This window comes from Sardina pilchardus, chromosome 5 (genome assembly GCF_963854185.1).
Source record: "Sardina pilchardus chromosome 5, fSarPil1.1, whole genome shotgun sequence".
Lineage (NCBI taxonomy): Eukaryota > Metazoa > Chordata > Actinopteri > Clupeiformes > Clupeidae > Sardina > Sardina pilchardus.
The window spans coordinates 11,010,254-11,032,245 of record NC_084998.1 but is presented as its reverse complement, the minus strand read 5'-3'; the positions used below and the strand labels follow the sequence as shown (position 1 = coordinate 11,032,245).

At 44.5% G+C, this 21,992-nt stretch overlaps 2 protein-coding genes across 4 annotated transcripts in view; one reads left to right on the top strand and one right to left on the bottom strand.

Moving 5' to 3' along the window:
- The first annotated feature begins 1,183 nt into the window (after positions 1-1,183).
- On the top strand, positions 1,184-8,293 carry trim47 (tripartite motif containing 47). Of its 2 annotated transcripts, none has more exons than XM_062536419.1 (8): positions 1,184-1,375; positions 1,800-2,017; positions 2,229-2,274; positions 3,080-3,175; positions 3,516-3,740; positions 4,482-4,504; positions 4,624-4,739; positions 5,976-8,293. In XM_062536419.1, the coding sequence occupies exons 1-8, from the start codon at positions 1,187-1,189 to the stop codon at positions 6,503-6,505; spliced, it is 1,443 nt and encodes a 480-aa protein (XP_062392403.1). In that variant the 5' UTR covers positions 1,184-1,186; the 3' UTR covers positions 6,506-8,293. The 2 variants fall into 2 exon arrangements, with proteins under 2 accessions (XP_062392403.1, XP_062392402.1); XM_062536418.1 differs by having other exon boundaries at positions 4,482-4,516.
- Positions 8,294-8,473: 180 nt separating this feature from the next.
- Positions 8,474-21,992, bottom strand: part of trim3b (tripartite motif containing 3b) — a 16,894-nt gene continuing 3,375 nt past the window's right edge. The window contains exons 2-13 of one of the 2 annotated variants that reach the window (XM_062536416.1): positions 19,893-20,074; positions 18,763-19,003; positions 18,066-18,217; positions 17,534-17,714; positions 16,170-16,941; positions 15,418-15,521; positions 14,822-14,989; positions 13,956-14,124; positions 12,513-12,572; positions 11,983-12,053; positions 11,392-11,532; positions 8,474-11,052 (exon numbers count right to left, since the gene is read on the bottom strand). In XM_062536416.1, coding sequence (XP_062392400.1) covers positions 10,900-11,052; positions 11,392-11,532; positions 11,983-12,053; positions 12,513-12,572; positions 13,956-14,124; positions 14,822-14,989; positions 15,418-15,521; positions 16,170-16,941; positions 17,534-17,714; positions 18,066-18,217; positions 18,763-19,003; positions 19,893-20,029 — 2,349 coding nt within the window. In that variant the 5' untranslated portion in view covers positions 20,030-20,074 and the 3' untranslated portion in view covers positions 8,474-10,899. The remainder of the gene's footprint in view (positions 11,053-11,391; positions 11,533-11,982; positions 12,054-12,512; positions 12,573-13,955; positions 14,125-14,821; positions 14,990-15,417; positions 15,522-16,169; positions 16,942-17,533; positions 17,715-18,065; positions 18,218-18,762; positions 19,004-19,892; positions 20,075-21,992) is intronic. The other variant, XM_062536417.1, reaches the window with a different exon arrangement.

Here is a 21,992-nt window from a genome sequence, read left to right as displayed (position 1 = left end):
CATATCAGAACCTATTTACTTCCGTCATGCAGTTCCTGTTTTATATCTGGCACGGAAATGAGTATGATAAAATGCTACTACAGTAGTCATTTCTTGTTTCTGTTTTTCAACTTTACAGCACTAACTCTCAATAGATGCACACCTCACACTGACGCAACATGCAGGTGAAAGGGAAATATTCTTCATAAAGAACAACATGATCTGTCTGTAACCTTCATATTTACTTTCCATACTGAATCATGCAGAATCAGAAACTAAGATGATCAGATCAGTCACTCCTCCTGGGCTATACAGTGTAGCCTACCATACCCACAGTACATCATGACTGCAACACCACCCAAGGCTCATTGGAATGGTAATCAGAGTGTAACAGCACTCCATCACAGTGCACATCTCTGGAGGCAGCCTTAAAATCACTCCAGGCCAGGGGTACCACTCCTTCCTTGGCACATCTACAATATCGCAAATACCTTAAGATCCCACTGTAATTCCCACTGTAATTGTAAAGCAACATCCTTATGTTAAAGTCATATTCTGAAAAATGAAGACCTGATATCCACTGCAAGGGGATAAAAGAAGTATAATATTGAACAAACAAATAACATAGGGGGGTTCGATAAGTAGGCTATTAAGACATCTTTAAAAAATCTATCAAAACCTGTTTTTCTTCTGGGTCACAGAGGAAGGCTATCCCTGCAAAGACATAATAGACAGAAAGAGGGTGAATACAATACAATGTTATAACGTATTTCCTAATTCTAGGGTGCTATCTTGTCAAAAATAACTATGATAGTTATGCCCTCGAATGGCACCGACGATTGACCAAAATGATGGGGCCTGGCTCAAGGACTATGACCCACTCCAGGGAATAATTAAGGAACACAGAACAAAACAAAGTGCCCCCTCTAGTGGTTAGAATGTAGTATTTTTTTTATCATCACATACTTATTCATCACAGGCTTTGTTATAGCCCATTTCTACTTGTGTAAGATCTAACAATATGGTGAAAGCCTGGTCATTTTCTTATTAAAACTTTAATATTGTTTTGACTAGGTCAGTGGTTCGGTTACAATCAGCACAATCGCATCAGAAACCTGGACCAAAGATCCCACAATCCTATTCGCTGACGCTGTTGGTATATCCGCTTTCTTCCCGCATTCCCACCACCTTGCGTTGACGAGTGAACATGGCTACTGCAGCTGAGAAAAACAGAGGGGAGCTGCAGAAGGAATTGGTGTGTGCCATCTGCCTGGACTATTTCAACGACCCAGTGATCTTGAAATGCGGTCACAATTTCTGCCGTGTGTGCATCCTTATGCACTGGGAAGAAAACGGTGGCGATGATATCGGTTATCAATGCCCGGAGTGCAGAATGGTAGGCTATGTGGCAGAGGCTGTTATTTTGTTGCCTGCTGTTAGTAACAGCTAGCTCGCTACATGTTGCTATAGGATGAAATGGTAGTTAAAGTTAATACATGACATGTCGTGTTCTCTAATGCTGACCACTCCTTCTTTCAGTTTCTTGTTATTTTGTGCTGTCATGATAAAAGAGCTGTCGAACACAGTGGCCAGACGTGTCAAAGCTCTGTTATTGCAAACAATGTAACGGTTAGTGCTGAAGTGTTCCTGCAGCAATTTGGAAGTTGATACATTGTAGAGGGGAAATAAACATTTCCAATCGTTTTCATTCTCGTGAAGTCAACAAAAGCTGTTTTTGGCACTAGTTGTCATACTCTGTAACATCTGGATGGAATTGAAAGTGATTCTAACGTCATCTCTGTTTTGTTTTCTATCTGTAGGTATTTGGCAAGATGAGCTTTACTAAGAATTACCTGGTCAAGAATTTGGTCGACAAATTGAGTGAATTTGACTGTCTGAAGACCGTCAAGCCAGCTGCACCATCAAAGTCCTTAAAAATGGACGGGAAATGTGAGAGGCATCACGAGGAGCTGAAGTTGTATTGCCACAGCGACAGTAAACCCATCTGCGTTGTGTGCAGGGAGTCCAGGGCGCACAGGTAAGCACATCAATCGTATCAAGCTTTGTGACCAGTCGTACAGAGATGGTAGTCCTGTCGCTCTCTACCCTTATACTGGGTAGTTTTTTTTTATTTTTTATCTGGTTATGTTGTATGTGTAAGCTGTAGCTAATTTGCAAACCAAAAAAAGTTAAATAATTGTTTAATATGACTACTCTCTATCTTCTTTTTTTCTATTCATCATTTTCAGACACCATGAAGTGGCGCCTTTACCAGAAGTCATTGAAGACATGAAGGTGGGATCACAGCTTAGTTTGTTTCATTAAGTAATTTAAAGGATTCTGTCTTCATTTAATTTCTTCACATTCCTCAGGACTAAGTGTTCTTCTGACTTGTCTGTATACTGAACTGACTAGCATCCTTCAGGTGACCAGAGTCAAAATAAATACAACCAATTGCTATGTCACTCAGAAATGTTACACTTTAACATCATTTTATTAAGTTGTAAGTAGTCATTTGCATAGCTCTTTTTTCCAAGATGATTAACAGTGAAGGCGTACTATGAATCAGGGCTGGTCCCCTTGGAATTCAATTAATAGCCTTGGCATCCAGTCCTTCCTATGCTGTAGCTGTTTCAGTGTAACGGTCATGTACTGTAATGTGTGCACATCCATCTTCCTATTATTAGATCAATTCTTTAGAGTTGAACAGTGTAATGGTTGCTAGCCTTTGATAGTTAAACATGTTTTGCACGTGTGTGTGTGTGTGTGTGTGTGTGTGTGTGTGTGTGTGTGTGTGTGTGTGTGTGTGTGTGTGTGTGTGTGTGTGTGTGTGTGTGTGTGTGTGTGTGTGTGTGTGTGTGTGTGTGTGTGTGTGTGTGTGTGTGTGTGTGTGTGTGTGTGTGTGTAGTATGTATGTGTGCTTGTGTGTGTGAGGGTAGGTTATCAGGGAGTGGTGTCACAAGCACTCACCCATGTGATCTAATCTGTCTCACAACCAGTTATCTGTTAAATACAGATTATAGAGACTGCTTTGTCTTTCCTATTGTGAAATGGCTGCAGACAAACCTATTGTGTGCTGTGGTGTGTCCTCTGTATGCAGAGTGAGTTGAGGATGAGGCTTATCAAGCTGAACTGGCAGAAGTCGATGTGTTCCAGAGTGAAGGCCATTGACGAGCAGGCCAAGAATGATGCCAAGGTAGTCTGCATACAAAGGACATGTTATGTCTACTCAAGAGATATGCCTCTGTGTCACACTTTGAGTTAATGGACAGATGATGATGATGATGATGATGATAGCTGTTGTGTAATAGCTGGTGTCCAATTGTCAAAATCACACATGTTTTGTGGCATTTTTCTTGCAGTAAGTTCCAGAGAACATTTGAACTTTTGAACCTTTTTACCTTTTTAAAATGTGCTTTGCCTTGATACTGTAACTAATGACCTCATTGATTTACTTCATTCTAGCAGATGCTGTAAATTCTGTGTCAATCTAATTTTCTGAGGCTCGCTTGAAAACCTCCTGTCCCTGAATGCAGATGAAGAAGCAGGCCTTGAAGGAGAAGATCGAGGAGGACGTGGGAGCGATGGTGCAGTTCCTCCTGGACGAGAAGGACGATCTCCTGGAGAGTCTGGAGGCCGAGGAGGTGGCCACCGTGGCCCTGCTCGACGACAACCTCAAGCTGGTGGGCAGCGAGGAGGTATCGGTGGACAAGGCCATCACAGACATCCAGAACCAGCTCAGCGATTCCGCCAACTTTGAGGTCGGGCTACTGCACTTTTCTTGATTGTGGTCGCTCTGGTGACCTTGATTGTGTGGTCAAAATTATTCCAAGACAACTGGTGTGAGACTGCAGCTTTATTCACGATACCGGGAGCATGTTACTCTCACATGAAAGTCAAAGTAACAAGCCCACACATCTGTGGGTGAAGCCCTTTCTTATACCCTTAACACACACACACACACACATGGAAAATCACTAGATACACTTTAGTGAGTCTTTAACCACCTGGTAATTAACAGAGATAAGAATGTTTCCAAGAACTTCTCAACCATGTTTGTGTTTGTGTGCCATGGGTTCACCATGGGGTCACCATCCTCACATTGCCACAGCAGGGGTTTTGGCTATCTCCACATTCCTAAGGCCAGGATGGCAACTAGAGTTCATTCTATAAGTAAGCTATAGTAAATGGTTAATACAATGAGAAACATATCAAATTTATCCCACAATTGTTTATGTTTATATTTTTGTTTAGTTTAGCCAGAGGGGCATACTACGAAGCGAGGTTACTGGCTTACCCAGGTAACTTTGGGAGTAACCACTGATCTCAAAACAACGTCACTTAAGAAGCAATTTATGCAGCAGTTAAGCATTCTTTTTGACTTCAGCAGTTACTCCTGACCAGTAACTTGTTAGTATATTCCTCAGGTTGTCATGCACAATGTTGTTATTTTGGAGTTAAAAATCACAATCATCCTTTTTTTTCTGTCTTTGTCTCCACAGGCCATTCGGAAGTTGTATACCAGGTGGGTTCAATGGTACTGACCTTGCTCCCCTCACAAAGTCATTCATTGTGCTCTTTTGTGCTTACGGTTGTGTGGCCTGGCTGAGGATCCACTAAAACCCTTTTTTGTTCTCCCCATAGTCCATTCCAAGGAAGCAGCTCTGTGACGGCCACCAACTGCCCCCCGGACTGGACCGAGTTCACAGGACCGTTCCAACTCATCATGTGGAAGAAGATGATGCACGTCTTACATACAAGTGAGTGTCTAGCATTACAATGCAAGATGATGCACGTCTTACATACAAGTGAGTGTCTAGCATTCCACTGAGCTCCCACCGCTCACCCTGAAAACAATCAAGTGAGGCACGTCAGTGTTGCTCTAAATAGACTGCTAGTATAGTCTATGGGAGCCCAATGGACTTTATTCCACTATACCCCTATTGACGTTAACACAGTGGTCAAGATGTGTCCAGATGGTATTGATCTGAGAGCACCACTGCCAACTCGTGGCTCATGTCTTCGAACTTCGTAAGGGTAGGAGCAGGCTTCACTCAAGACTTATAATGTTTTTAGAGTGCTGACCAAAGTATAAACTATCATTGTAAAACAAGAGGAAGGCAGACTGAGGAAGGCAGAACGCCGAAACGCGTCTGTGTAAATAAATGGTGATTATGCGTACTGTAGTGCGGCCTTTTTTCTTGTTTTTCACGTCTTGGAACTCCCATGCGTCACAGCACTTGTACCAGTATCTCTGGGGCTTGAGCTGATCATCTCTTGAGGCCTGTGTGTCCAGTTTGCGTCCAATGAGTCAATGTAGAGCAGCAGTTCAGTGGGACATTGTCCACAGCGGGATGTCTAGAGCGCCTACACCATCCCTCGACACTAAATACTACATCTTACTCATCTCCAAGTGATCCAGCTCTATTTCCCCTCCCTCACACAGCCACCAGCCCTGCCATGGCACTTTTGGCAGAGAACTGCATTAGTCATCTACAATATTCTCTCTCTCTCTGTTTGTCTTTCTCTCGCTGTTCTCTCTCTCTCTGTCTGTCTCTGTCTGTCTTTCTCTCTCTGTTGTTCTCTCTCTCTTTCTGTTCTCTCTCTCTCTCTCTTTCTCTCCCTTCTCTCCCTCCCTCTTTCTCTTATCTCTATCTGTCTATCTATATAATATAAGATTCTTTATATACCGGTAATACTGTATATAATATTTATAAATTCTTTTATCTGTGAAAAATATCTATACATCTCTGTCCTGCTGTCTTTCTCTGTCTCTCTACCTATATAATATAAGATTCGTTATATAATATATAATATTTATAAATTCTTCTATCTGTGAAAAATATCTACATGTATACATCTCTGTCTCCCTCTGTCTCTCTCTGTCTCTCTATCTTTACTCTCTGTTTCTCTCTGTCCCTCTGTCTCTCTCTGTCTCTCTACCTTACTCTCTGTTTCTCTCTGTCTCTGTATCTAACTCTCTGTTTCTCTCGCAGTGCCTCAGAATCTCACACTGGACCTGGACACGGCGCACCCGGGCCTGGCCATCAGCGACTTCGACACCAAGGTGGAGGAGGGCCGCACGCGCTCGCAGGAGGCCGACGTGCCGCAGCGCTTCACGCGCTTCTTCGGCGTGCTGGCCACGGCGCAGTACTCCAGCGGCCAGCACTACTGGGAGGTGGACGTGCGCGACAAGGGCGTCTGGTACCTGGGCGTCACCACCGAGTACAGCAACCGCAAGGGCTTCGTCAACCTGTCGCCGTCCGCCGGCTACTGGAGCCTGTGCCTGCAGGACCGGCTCTACGCCAACGAGGAGGACGCGCGCATCCCCGTGGCCGACTACTGGAACTCGCCGCGCGTGGGCGTCTTCCTGGACTACGACCGCGGCCGCGTGGCCTTCTACGACGCCGTCACCATGAAGCGCATCTACGCGTTCAACGCCTACTTCGACGAGCCCGTGTCCCCCTTCTTCAGCCCGGGGAAGAACGACCCCGGCAGCCGCCTCCAGATCTGCCACTACTACTGAGGGGGGGATTACACCGGCCGACCCCGTTTAGGGTTTTTAAAACGCTTAACAGAGCCGCAAACGCAGGCAGAGGAGGCAAGCGCAACTCCTCAAGGATGTACTTAGCGTGTCTCCGCATTTTACACGTGAGGAGAGCTGTGGCCAACGGCTGCCCTGTGGTAAACTCTTAGGATTGTTCAGGGCAGCGACGCAGTTGCTTTCTAGTGCTTTGGATTCCCAGAATGCCACGATTTCAATGGTCTTCGGACTTGATGTTTTCATGCCAGAGTTTGAGAATCCCTATGTATCCCTATGACCACAATCAGGTAGACGTACTGCAAGTCAGTATTTTGACTTCAGTGTTTCTGTTACGTTAAAGAGTTCATTTCAAATAAATCGGCTACCCCTTAGTTATATTTTCCTGTAATTTAATGCATTCCTTATTGAAATCTCACTGTAAATAACTGGTGGTGCACACTATTTACCACAATTTAAATATGAGCTTCTCATTTCATGTTACTTATTGTTTTCTTTTCTTTTCAAGCAAAAGCCTGGTTACAGTTTTATCACAACTTCTTGAACTGTATATTTTTTCCCCTTCATTAATATTTTAGTTTGATGTAGACTTTTATTTACATGAAGCAAACATTTGTAAGTGCAGGCACTGGAATAATCTTTTAGTTTCTTAATGATTGATGACTTTAGGATGCAAGGCGTGTTTAGGATAGAGGTGCACCAGTACTATTTATAGTAAGCCATTTCCTACTCCCAAGTTTCAAGGCGTGCGCTTGTGCGCGTGTGTGTGTGTGTGTGCGCGTGCGTGCGTGTGTGTTTGTGTGCGTGTCCAAATTCTAATGACCTTCTATCACGTTTATCAAAGTTTTTTTGATTTGGGTGTTATTTCCTGAATCTTCTAAGATGAGTAGCTATTGTATTAGCAACCATGGGCAAATGTACATGCTAGATAGATTTTACAGACCTCAATTACAGATATGACAGATTATCTAGTTAGGGCCATACAGATTAGTGGCATCTGAAAGAACACTATGTACAGCAAATCCATTTATCATGTATAAAGTTATTTGTTAAACTGTTGGAAGACTATACATTTCAAGACACTAAAATTTAGTAGCAATAACTATGAAAAGGAAACTTTTTCCCAGGAGTATTTCTTTTGGGTCAATGAAATGAAAAATGGAAGTATCTATTTACACAAAGGGATAGAAACCTGTAATTATCCATATCCAAGGTATCCATGTTTTGTTTTCACAAAATTAATTGCAGGTACCAATGTACAGCCTAATAAAGGAACATTTCCTTCCGAAGGAAAGGAAAAGCACACCATTGGTGCACCTCTAGTTTCACTTGTGTGTGTGTGTGTGTGTGTGTGTGTGTTTTGCGGGGCCACAAGCCTTTGACTTTGTTTCATGGGAATTGTTTTTATGGTCATATTCACATTGTCAAAACTGCCATGTTTTCTTAAACACATCTCTGTTCTCCCCCTACATCAAGTGAAAGGGGCCAGCACACTACTTCCTTTAAAATGTGCTTATTTCAGAATTGTATGTTTTGTAAGCCTTTCCTCCAGGTTATGTTTTATGGCTGTTTTGTGTTGTAAGTGCCCCCTCATTGGGTTTATTGGACGTTTTATGCCATTGAGAAACGTTGCTGAATGGGTGGGGATGGGGTGGCACATTTGAACTGTGAACATTTTAACTTTTCTGTATGAGAATTCTGCTTTAGTATAAATACAACATGTAATGAACCATAACGGCAATTTTATGATTTGAAAAATAAAATTTAACTGGAGAAACATATGGTGACTATATGTGATAAAAACAACTTTGGGTACTGTAAGTGAGCTGTGTTAGGTTGCTATTCGGCACACAAGTAAACTATTTTTCCTTTTATGAGCTATTGTCTTGTTGATTCACAATGTCCGGCAGTTATGACAGAACACAATTCAGACACAACAATAGCCAGCAAGGGTTTGTCAAGTGTTTAATATATACAATCTCTTACACACAATGGTAATCAGCCAAAGGAAGTTGAACACTCAAGTGAGTTTCTGTGTGCTATACACAACCTTCTCGACAGATTCGATTCCGTGTTAAATTATTACTTGTGTTTTCCCAGACCAATCACTACTATCATGCTTTGTTCAAAAAGAAAAAGGAAACAACACTCCGGATAAGAGAGGTTATTTGAGCACATACAGCTACTGATAAAACACAGCACCCAGCAGTAGTGCCATATAGTGGCACCTTAGGGGTATACTACAAAGCAAGAAAGCAGAGACAAAGGCTTTTGGTTATTGCCTTGTTGTTTGCCATTCTGTTTACAGTTTAAAGCAAACAATTTGAACAGAAAAGAAAATTCAAAGTAATGAAGTCCACCAGGAATGCCTCTGTCAAATTTTAATTCATTTCTGGTTTTGTGCTCAACACCCGACAAATCTCGCTTCGTAGTATACCCCGCTGGTCTAATATGGTAGCTAGTTTCACAAAGGGTTCACCACTTGCGGCCAAACAGCTGGTTAAATCATAATCGACATGCAAAGAAGAGAGGAACACCTGCATGGATATATGTGTATATACTGCAGTTAGCCTTTGGATTACCACTAGTCTACCAGCAGCTTTTTGTACAAGAACACAATGCAGTGTTTATCTGTTAAATTGCGTGTATTTATTTATTTATTTGTTTGTTTGTTTGTTTCCAGATTTTTCAAACAAGTCCTGGCCAAAACCAGTGGTAAGCGTGCATTGAATCATATCAGAACAAGGAGGCTCTGTGAAAACAACGACTGTGGGATATGTTAAAAATAAATAATAATTATCATAATAACAATACTGGCACATTGCTGGTGTGTTTTTTCTGCCACACTGTTAACTTTAATTACTGAATCAACATATGTTTTTTTAATATATATATATATATATATATATGGTGAAAATATATACAGGGAGACATAAACATACATCTACCTAGTGATAATCATGTTTGTATATTTTTTCAGGTACAACCAACCAAACTATGACAACATTTGGCAATGTTTTCTTGACACATGAAAGCAAACAGTTCTTATAGGCAGGGCATATAATCTGTCATATGCCATCAAGATAGGTATGATGTTTGGCAGAGAGGAAACGATTTCAAATAGAGGGGAATAGAAAAATAATTTATAGAAGAGAACATGTAGAAAAGGAAGAAAGCAAAAAATAATACGTCTTCTTTTTCTTTTTTGGCTCCTTTCTGATGAATATGTTTCAAAAACAACACAGAGCCTGAATGTGCATCATGTTGTGCTATAGAGTGGGCTCTTCATATTCTTTCCTTCCTCGGTCCTCCGGCTCGTTCCCACTGATCTATAAAGAACACTGGATAGACTATCCCATTGTTGCCACCCCATCATTCTTTATAGATCAGTGGGAACAAGGGCCGAGGGCCGTGGATACAAAGGTCCGCGGACAGACGTTGCGAAGAGCCTAGTGTGTCTTCAGTGTACAGTACTTCACCCAGGACATGGCCAGTCCCGAGCCCAAACCAGCACATATTTACACGCAGCTGCCCTAAACACTGACACGGCTGATCTGATCTGACCTCTTCATCAGGCCAGACCCTGTGGGGGTAGGATATGTACTGCATGTAAAGAGAGGGCCACTGGCCTACAATAGAAACAATCTCTACGGTGAAAGAGTGTGTTTTATTATAGACCAGTAGTAAGGACCTTCAAGTAGCTCTGTGTGACTGTGTAGAGTACATTTATATGTTTATATACATATACACATCTATGCATATACTGTATATACAGATATATTTATATATGCATTTAGATACAAATACACATCAATTACACAATTACTGTTGTAGTTATAGGATATGATAAAAATGCCCTTTGGATTACCCAAGGAGCAGGACATTAACTGATAAAGAGAACAGTTTGGTATGAATGATGCAGTAACATGGCTACTCATAGGGTGCGAGTCCACCATTTCTGGGGTGTCACAAAACCCCCAGTGATGACGTTTTGCAACCTGTATAACATGTTATTTTTTTCCAAACCACATCTGTGCTTTTGTTGGTAGGATTGCTTTTTGGTTATGTGACATAACGATGACATTACAATCCAATCCACCATGACAAATACATACTTCCTGTTGTTGTCTTCATCAGTAAGTCAATGAAAGTGCACATGCTGTAACTTGATAAAAATCTGTAGTTGTGTGTCCCTCCAGTCCTCATCGCAGATGCAGGAGATCCAAGTGGCTGCATGGAGTGTGCAAAACACTGTACTGTAACTAAGAAAGCAGAGGAGAGACTCCAGCACCCTGTGAGGTGTCGTGTCCGGCCGGCCTGCCTGTTGGCCGTGCTGTCCGTAGTGGAGGGGCCCTTTACTGCAGGGGCCCACCACCGCCCTACTGCAGGTAGCGGTAGACTTTGAAGCAGTGGTTCCCGGAGTCGGCCACCACCACGTGGCCGTCCGACGTCAGGGCCAGGCCCTGGGGGCCGTACAGGGGGTCGGCGCTGGTGTTGATGTAGGAGAGGAACGACCCTGAGCTGTCGAACACCTGTGGGGCCCCCAAAAGAACAGGCTTTGTTTAGCGAAATTAACACAAATTTAGAGGCTGTGTAACAACATAGCAAAATAACTGCTGTCATTATATTCATTAAGTAGTAGTAGTAGTAATGGTGGTGGTGGTGGTAGTAGTAGTTATGGTGGTGGTGGTGTTGGTAGTAGTAGTACTGTAGTAGTAATGGTGGTGGTGGTAGTAGTAGTAGTAGCCTAGTTATGGTGGTGGTGGTGGTGGTAGTAGTAGTAGTAGTAGCAATGATGGTGGTGGTGGTGGTGGTGGTGGTGGTAGTAATAGTAGTAATAGTAGCAGTAATCTATTCATGTCATAACGTACCTGTATCCTGCTGTTTCCCCAGTCTGCGACAATGATGTTTCCATTGACATCCACCGCCACACCTGTGGGAGCGTTGAACTGGCCATTCCCTTCGCCATGGGAACCGAATTTGAAGAGGAACTCCCCATCAGCATTGTACACCTGAGGACACAGGTTCAAGATCTACATGAAATAAAATAATAAACTCTCAAAGCAAGGAGTACTTAACTCTTGATTTGATAATCTAATTATCTTACAGTGTCACATACACACAGACAGCAGTGTAGTCAGCCACCACATATCCGTGGGAATTACAACAGATCAGAAAGAACAGTTCCAAACTGGTGAGAGACTATTGATGTGGTTTTAGGCCTACAGAAGCAGGGAGACTGAAGACATACAGTAGCTACATGTTTGGGCTGTTAAGATTGCCTCGGGATAATAAGACAACTCCCTAATGTCTGCCATTGTGCCTTTATAAAGACCCAGGAGGACAACTGAAAGCTGAATGCATCTGATGAAAGGACTAATTGTCGTTCAATCATGTTGGTTGCACAAACTTGTCTTCAGCTCATAGGTAATAATTGTTAAGGAAAAAAAAATGTTGTGTACCTTCACAGAGTGATTGTGGAAATCTGTCACCAGGATTTCATTCTTGTTATTCACAGCAACAAAGTGGGGACCTGTGGGGACACAAAGAGGAACAGAGAGGAGGATGATCTCAGAGGTCACATGACCTAAACAGGAAATGGGACCCAACAGACCCTTTGTGAAATCATTTGGAGTTGCCGAGGTCAGGTAAGGTTAGTATGATCACCACTGTTATTGACACCACAGTTATTTGCATGTGTTGCAACACCGGACATTTTGTATGTCGATTGCAATTTGACTTTCTTTCGCATCACCTGATAATATTGTGCTTAAATGTTTAGATAGAACAGGCAGATGAGTTTGTTATTTTCACAAAAATCACAACAGAATATGATTGTGGTTCAACATCTGTATCTCCTCTTTGATAGAGGTCCACGGCACCCACGATTTTTGTGATTTTGCTTTTCAACACAAGACAATTAGCGGGATAAGAGGTTAGGAAGAGCACTTCACGTCACGCTAGAACGGGACATACAGTACGTCATACTTACTGAAGGCTGCACCAGATTTACTAAGCTTTTGTTCCAGTGCAAAGTTTGCACTACTCTTTTCTAAAAGGGAATGGGAAAAGACAAACAAGAAGTGTGAGGTGAGACTCGTGAGGCTGCCGAGCGAAAACCATGAGGGGCACTCGTCTCAGCCAGGAGAAGAGACTGTGAACAGGGGACATGGGTACATGCACATATTATAGTATCCACACACACACACACACACACACACACACACACACACACACACACACACACACACTCGCACACGCACACGCACACGCACACGCACACGCACACGCACACGCACACGCACACACACACACGCACACGCACACACACACACACACACACACGCATTCACACACACACACACATGCGCACACGCACAAGCGCACACACACACACACACACACACACACACACATTCCCATGCAGAGAACAAAACCTTTCACCCCAACATCAACCATGAAAGAAACCAAGGCCCTAAAATAACCAGAGCTTTTGAATGTCACATTCCAAAGAGAAGAAGCCCCAAAGGATAGCAAGACAGGACAGAGACACAGCGAGTGACAGCTACTGTAGCTTTGAACCAAGCAGTGGACATGAAAGAACAGAATAGTGAGAGCCTATGACCATAATCAGACATTTCTACTGGTGCAGATAGAACCAAGATGTTGGGAAATATCAAATAATTGAAAGCAAAAAGTTCATTCCTATCTAAAAAGCTGGAACCAAAGCACTGGTAAATCTGGCCATTTTCAAAGTTGAACTTCTTAAAGAGGATGAGTTATTCACTATTTGCATGGCTGTTTAAAGTATGAATAATATCTTTCCTATATCTACAGTGTATTTGTTTTGCACGAAACACATTGGCATCTCTTTCACATCACACTCCATTACAATGTAGGCATGAGTGGCTTGGATCTTTACAAAGTAGTTTGAAGCTCTTTACAGAAAAACAAGCGATGCAACAGACATGAAGCAAGTCAAAGTCTTTTCAAAGGATAATTCTACAGATGTCACCTGCTTCCCAATTCTACAGAAGTTCCTGCTTCCCAATCATTTTACCAGCTTATTGTAACAGGGAAGTCACACAGCAGGTCATAACCACCAGAAACTCTAGTCCACATCTGTGAATGAAGCAGGTCACTGAAAGCACTGCTAACCAGTCCAGTTAGAGAGGGAATAGGGTTGGACCAAGACTCTTGGCCAAAGACTCTAAAGCAGCTCGCTCGCTCCATAACAGTTCCTCTTGGATGAGAACATTTTAGTTGGAATCAAAAATTGAGTATTTATTTATAAGAACAGAAAGACCGCTGACACACTATCAAATTATTTAGCAGTGACACTCTGTTCTCCGTGAGTTCCTTGTCTCCATGAGTAGCCTTTATCTCCATATTGTATGATTTAAAGGGCGCATCGTCTACAGTACAAGTCCTGTACCTGCAAATTGCCTGTCAGAGGTTCCTCTTGCTCCAAATTTGGTGACGAGCTTCCCATTGGACTGGAAGATGAATACACAGCAGGCTTTGTTGTCAACAGCGATGATGTGACCGTTGCGATCCACAGCCACTCCTTTGGGTCCCATGAGGCGGCCAGAGCCAATCTTATTCTGGACAGAGAAGAACCAAAAGACACATTTGTAGAGAGCTTAGAGTATGCTGCCAAAGCTGCACAGTAACTTCCTGTGTATTAGCTGCATCAAATATGAATTGCATGGCGGGGCTTTATGCAAATTTAAAAAGACAAAACCATGCTGACTGCATCCATGTACTGTATTAACTGCAATGCTCAATAGTGCACTGAATCAGAATCATGTTATGCTTTAATCAGAAAGAATGATGAAAATAAATTGGGTGTATGCATTCCTATGTATAGCCCCTTATAGCTGAAGAAATGCTGAATCATTAAAAAAAATCTAAGAGAAACAGTACAGAACAAAACAGTATAGTTTCAACAGCTTCAGCTTCCAATAACTTCTGGAGAATAGGAAAATAACAGTGTCCACACAGGCAGTCATACCACCAGATGTCACTATATGCAAAGGTTGGAGGTAAGTTAGGAAAGTTGGCATTCTGCACCAATCTAAACAGATCAATTGTGCACAGAGGCATACTAATTAGAAGCAATACTAATCATCACCATCATCATCATGTTTATTGTTGTCATCATCATACTTGATGGATGACCAATATTATGGTGAAAAGACTGGGGTTAGACACTTGCACACAAACAGGGACATAGTTGCAAGAGGAACTATGTTGGATGTTAATAATAGTGTTTGCTAACGGATGTTTAGTGATATTCACCTTAAACTTTCCATCAGGTGAGAAGATGCTGATCCACCTATTGTCATAGTCTGCCACTATGATGTCCCCATTCATGTCCACTGAGACACCTGTGGGTCGCTGCAGTTGCCCTGGGGAACGACCTCTGACCCCAAACCTCATCTTGAACTGCCCGTCGTTTGTAAACACCTATATGAATAGCCCATGGGGGAAAAAAACAGGATAAAAAGAGACACAGTGAGGCCTGGAGAGTGGCTACAGAGGTTTGAGAAAATTAAATTATCAGAGTGAATTTAGTGGGGCATGGTTTGAACGTTGAACCAGATTTTTATCTGCAACCCTCCCCCCTCTTTGACAAAGATGGCTTTGTGTCGTTTTTTAATCCCACTATCTCAAGATAGAGATTACAAACACAATTATTTGGATTGCTTGTTGTGTGAACAGGAAATGGACAGATGAATGAAGCATTGTCCAGTCTTATCTGACATTGCACATGATTTGATTTTGCGCTGGTTACAGCGTTACAATGTAAAAGCACTAGATCAGAGTGGTTCTGAAGAGCAGTGGGAGCAACAACGCCATTCAAACGGCACTAACTCGTATAATTGCAGGTTTACCTGAATGCACTGGTTGTTACTGTCGGCAACCACAACCCTTCCATTGCTGGAGGCTGAAATGCCTTGCAGATTAGTGAACTCTCCCTTCTCTCGACCTCGTGAGCCTGTGCAAAATGAACACACACACACACACACACACACACACACAATCACACAATGTTCTCAAGAACAGGAGGCAACAACAATAATGAACTCATTGATACATACTGTATCCTTGAAGCTGTCTATACAAATAACAAATTGATACAATTGGGCCCTTTGCCCATGTGGACAAAGGCTTGATTCCATCCTGAAGGCCTTGACCAAACCCACACTCCTGCGTGTCTCTCTCCCTCACTTCCTCATATCTTCACTGTCCAATCCAAAAGGCTGGAAACCCACCCCCCCCCCCCCCCCCCCCAAAAAAAGAAACTAAAACTAAAAAAGAATCAATGACCACATTTACATGCACACTAAAACTGATTATTATCGGGTTTTAGTAGTTTCTTTATATATTTATTATAATTAGATATTCTTTATCAGTCTACTGCCGTTATTGGTTTAAAAATCCGTTTAACACACCTAGGTTTCTGTCAATATTCTGATTTCTTCAAGACATTTATGTATCTTAAACAGATTATTCCAGTTACCCGATGATTGCCAGTGATCGTTTTTTTAGTGTGCATGTGCAGTAAATATGGAGGAACAATTTAGTGAACATGTTGTGGAGGTGTGTTGAGCTGAGCTTTTGCTGAGCCTGTTGCTGTCCTTACCCACTCTGTAGATGAGCTCGTCCTCGATGGGGTTCTCCTTCTTCTTGGTGGTGCTGTACATGCTGGAGGGCCTCCGGACGGCCTTCTGCCTGATGTGCCCGGTGCTGCCGCTGGGCGACTTGACCCTCCTCTTGACGTCCTCCGGCGACGCCGGCACGTCCGACAGCTTGACCGCGCGCAGCCGGAAGGGGCTCCCGCGCACCGGCTGCCCGTAGAGCGTGAGCGCGAAGGCGAACTCGCCCTCGCCGCGCAGCGTGTAGCCCACCTCGTACGTGCCGTTCTTGTTGTCCGTCACCTCGGGCTCGGCCGCCCGAGCGCCGCCGCCTCCGCCGCTCCCGCTCCCGTCCGGCCCCGATGCCGCCGCGGCCGTGATCTCGGCCCGCAGCGCGGCGTTGCCCGTGCGCACCAGCTCGCCGTCCTTGTCCTTGGTGGTGACGGTGACGGTGGCCGGCTGGCCCACCACGGCGTGGCGCAGTCCCTCCCCGGTGGCCACGCTGGTGTGACCCACGGCGGCGGTGGTCAGCAGCACGCCCAGGTTCTGGATGGAGCGCCGCAGGCCCTCCGTCTCCACCACGCAGGCCAGGTGGGCGTTCTGGTGCGGCCGCTCGGGGAAGTCGTGGCGCGCCAGGGCGGCCACGCGCTCGCTCATCTGCTTCTGCACCAGCAGCACCTCGGTGGCGCTGCCGTGCGACAGGGCCTGCTCCGTGAAGCTGCAGCTGCTCTGGATGTGCTCTTTGCCCTGGAGCAGGGACGAGAGCTGCGCCTGCAACACCTGCAGCACAGAGAGGGAGAGAGAGCGAGAGAGAGAGAGAGAGAGAAGGAGAGAGAGAGAGAGAGAGAGAGAGAGAGAGAGAAGGAGAGAGAGAAGGAGAGAGAGAGAGAGAATGAAGGAAAGGGGCAAGGGAGAGACAGAAACAGAGAGAGAGTGAGAAAGACAGAGACAAAGACCAACACAGACATTGACAGATGAATAGGGAGAGAGAGAGACAGAGAGAGGACAACAAAATTGAACAAAAATCGCATCCGATTTAAACAATAGCCACCCCTGTCTGTCATTACTTAGCACAATGTGATCAGAACAGGCCGCTGTGAGAAATATCATCTGGTCTAAAGATGCACCTATTTACACACATTCAAAATATATTTCCATAGGTGCCAGACAATCATGTCAGAGAGAGAAAGGGAAATGGTCTACACACTGTATATGAGCTCCAAAAAAGTAAACTTTATTCACTCTAAAAAGGCAACATTTCAATCTCAACAGATCCCAATGGTTGATGGTTGGCCTGATGAAGATCTGTTGAGATCGAAATATTGAATGCGTGAATAAAGTATATTATACAGCCCATGTATAGTAGCTCTACCTTCTGCTTGGCATTGCAGATGTTCTCCAGGTCTGTGATGAGAGCACTCTTGCGTTGCTGCAACGCTCGCTCCAGCTCCTCGAACGTTGCGTTGATCTCGGTCACTGCGTCATTCTTCCGCTCCGTCAGCTGCTTGGAGATCTCACTCACGAGCTCAATGGCTGCCGTGAGCTGAGGAAGCCTGACAGAGAGAAGGATAGAAGTTCACACTCTTTCATCAAGTCTACTTCACAGCAGAAATACCTGTCATAGATAGACAGATACTTAACTTATGTTGAGGTAAATTTACTTTGTACATCATTAAGAGTAGGGATACGTGTGTGCTTTGATATGCTGTTTACTGTAATATGCTTTCTACTGAGCCTGGATTTTTGCTTCCAGAATACTATCATTCTTGTTGCATGTTTCTATTAGCGAATTATATGGAGTTATATCTAATAAAGATGTTGTGCTTGACTAACAGCTGTATGTAGTCTGATATCTAAATCAGTGGTGTCTCTGGGTGTCCTCTGTGCGAAGCTGTGCTTTTTACCGGTTCCCAATGGTGTCCAGCTGGGTCTTCAGTGCTGCTTTGTGCTGTTCCAGGACGTCTCTTAAGGGAACAGTCACATGATCCCTGTGCTCTCCCTCCGTGCACTCCAAACACATGGCCGTCTCACACGACTCGCAGTAAAACTCCATCACCTACAGAGGGGGGTAGTGAGCAAGTTAGAGCCCAGCTTGCCTTAACAAATCTGTTGGCACTGTATGCCAAGCTGGGACAGTGTATACATGATTAAACCCATGAAGGTGACGATTCATGGGGTAACTTTTTGAGCATTGTTACCAAGCAACCACATGACCAGTTCTATTCCTTGTGTTCTGTCTGATTGCTTGTGAAAAATTATTAGAAGTAATTAGAGGATCTCCAGATATGCTCTATATGAATGAGATACAGTAGGTTTGCCTACCAGCAATGCTCAAAAGGATTCCCTGTGTATCTACATCTTCATAACACAGGGCTATTTATAGAATATATACTGGGGGCTTTTGCAGCCATGTCTCATCCTTACGTCCCAGAGGACTTAAATGGCTTTGCCCTGATTTACTCCACTGGGCGATATACAGTCATATCTCACAGTCTGCTTGTTTCTGGGCATATTCAACACGATGTTCACAACTGCGCTGCCTCATAGCCAGCCTGTGCCAGATCTCCGGCCGGCGGACGGCCCAAAGAGGCTTAACTGTACCTTGCCCTCGTGATTGGGGCAGGAGAGGGGCTTCCCGGCGACGGCGGCGCTGACCGACTCCAGCACGCTGCAGGCCTCGGGCGGCGAGGACTCGGGGTTCCGCTGGAGCACCTCCATCAGGTTGGTGATGAAGAAGTTGTTCTGGAGGGCGGCCACGCCCTTCTCAGGTAGGATGGAGGTCTGCCGACACACGGGACATGACAGGGTCAGCGACTGGGGAGGAATGTAGTTCTGTAAACACCTAGAGGAGAGAAACAGAAGAGAAAGAACAGAAGAGAGAGAGAGAGGGAGGGTAGAGAGAAAAGAGAAAAGGGGGGAAATAGAGGAAGAAAAAGAGAGGGAAGACAGAGTAAAGGGAGATGAAAGTTTAGAAATTGACTTCTTTTCTGGAGCTGTCATGATATGAAAGGTGGTCGTGTGCCAAGCAGTGTGGCCTTGGAGAGAGGGTGTCGTCACAGGACTGGGACAGTGCTGGCACAGATCGCCAGGCAGTGGGCTTCTAGGCCTCTGAAAATGGCTTTGCAGAATTCTCCCCACGGCACAGTTCTGCCAGGTGCCAGCGCCATCCACCCAAGTACAGTACGAAAGGAGATATGTGCTAAGTAATCAGTACAGTAATCATCTTTTTTTCATTTAATTAGCCTCCCAGACAACAAACAACTAACTTCTACAACTAACAGCTAAGATGAGGGGGTCTCAATACAGTTCCTGTTCCCCCTCCCCTTCCCCCTCCTCTCCTCTGAACAGCAAGTGTACCAACTGAGCCTGTTCTGCATATCTGACTGATCTCATCAGCTCTACTGATTACCTAACTGTAAGCACATCTGATTGAAGCAATTGTGTGGAGATGTGAGATAGACAGGGCACGGGGGCAAGGGCTGTCCTGACATGTTCTGATTAAAAGTGTTACATTACACATACTGTACTCTCTCTCTCTCTCTCTCTCTCTCTCTCTCTCTCTCTCTCTCTTCTCTGATGATCCCTAAATGACAGTTTTATGCAGGCAGAGACAGCGGATAGTACGGAGAAAAATGACAGTTGACAGACAGGCAAGAGAAAGAAAAAGATCAAGATCGTCAAATATCAACGTTGACACAACAGAGGAGCGACGTTTCAAAAGGAGCCCTTACCTCTCGCAGAACGTGTGCAGGCAGGGCAGGACTTTGGGGTTGTGGTAGTGGTCCAGGCAGATGCTGCACACCAGGAACTGCTTGTCTATCTGCCGCACCACCGGGCTGCTGCAGCTGCCGCTCTCGCGCTTGGCCATGACGGACACTCAGGGGGGGAGCCGGAGCCCTGGCCGCCACTTAACCTGGACAGGACGAGACGGAACACGGTCAGACCAGACGCCATCACATGGTCAAACCTCACACAGACACAGAGACATAGTGCAATTGATTTCACAAAGATCCAAGCAGATAAAACAAGAACCCCTCCCCCCCCCCCTCCCTCCCTCCCTCCCTTTCAAGCAGTGAGCCCCTTCGTTTCCACAGAAATCCTCCACGTCAGCTAAATCCACCCTCGGCTGCAGCTAGTCGATAAACAAGTGGAGCTACACTCGGGTGTTCCGGTGGTTAATGCAGACCCGTGTCATGAGACAGCATCTTTGTGAGGAATGACCACTGTTTTGTGCTCGCATTGATTTTGCAGTAAAAAATCTGCTATTTCATACGAGTTGCCCTGAGGAGTGGCGGTGCTTTTGAAACCTACACTCATTCAATACCATAATTCACTACAAAGTGCAATTCATAGAGGATCACTATATGGTGGTTATTCACTGTAGTGCACTATGTAGTGAATGAGTGGGTGTTCTGAACACAGGGTAGGAACTGAGGTCTCCTGAGGTCTCCACAAAACTTGTCAGGTGCTCTTTTCCTCTGTTACCTCCTCTACCTACTTCTTCTACAACGTTTTCATATAATATAATGTCTGCAATCCTATCATCTTGTAATAGTATTGACTGACAGCAGTCCATTCCTACTGTAGCTAAGGTCTCCTCTACACTGTGGCTTGAATGTTATTGTCTTTCTGTAAGTCGCTTTAGATAAAAGCACCTGCTAAATGAATACACGTTTAGATCAGATTAGATTAGATTCCACTTTATTGAACATAATCTAATTACTGTACACATAAATGTACAGTAAGGGTAGGTGCAAGACACAGGAAGGACAAACACAAGACTCTAAGTCAGCAAGAGACTGAATGTTTCAATCTCCAGGACGTCGCTCTCCTAAATAGTAAACACTTCACGCCGAACGTCACCTTGCGGTGAGAAACGGGCCCCCGGCGGAGCACAATGAGATGCACTGTTCTTCAGGGACTCCTCGGTCACCCGGGCCGTGCGTGTAATCGGAGCTCACCTACTTTTGATTAATGCCTCGGCGAGCGGCACAAAGGACTCTGTGAAAGTTTGTTCGCAACATTGTAAAGTAATAATGCCGGCCGTCTCTCCGTGGTGGAAAGCCCGTTGAGAAGTAGGATAAGAAGGGAACAAAGCATCTCTCTCTCTCTCTCTCTCTCTCTCTCTCTCTCTCTCTCTCTCTCTCTCTCTCTCTCTCTCTCTCTCTCTCTCTCTCTCTCTCTCTCTCTCTCTCTCTCTCTCTCTCTCTCTCTCTCTCTCTCTCTCTCTCTCTCTCTCTCTCTCTCTCTCTCTCTCTCTCTCTCTCTCTCTCTCTCTCTCTCTCTCTTTCATGCGGAGCTCCATAGCTTCTCATGTGGTCTCTACGAGCACCCAGCAGGAGATGGCAAAACAAAGCGAAATTCAAACGTAGGGGATTAGAGCTCGCAATCCCAGATCTGAGATTTAGCAACGAGCGAGAATTCAGCTAGGAGTGTGGCCTCCTTATGGTTTTTTTTTAGACTTGCCTCTGGCTCTGTTTCACACACACACACACACACACACACACACACACACACACACACACACACACACAAACAAACCTGTCACACTACTTTAACACGTGAAAACATGCATGTAAATCCAGAACAGACACACACACACACAGAAACAGCAACATCTAAGCACACCCACACACACACACACACACACACACAACCACACACACACACACACACACACACACACACACACACTCACACACACACACACACACACACACACACACACACACACACATTCCATAAATCACAGACTTAATCTAATTTAGCTTGGGCCTGGACACAGTCTTGTCCCCTCCCTCCTCCAAACTTTGACAACTGGATCATTTAAT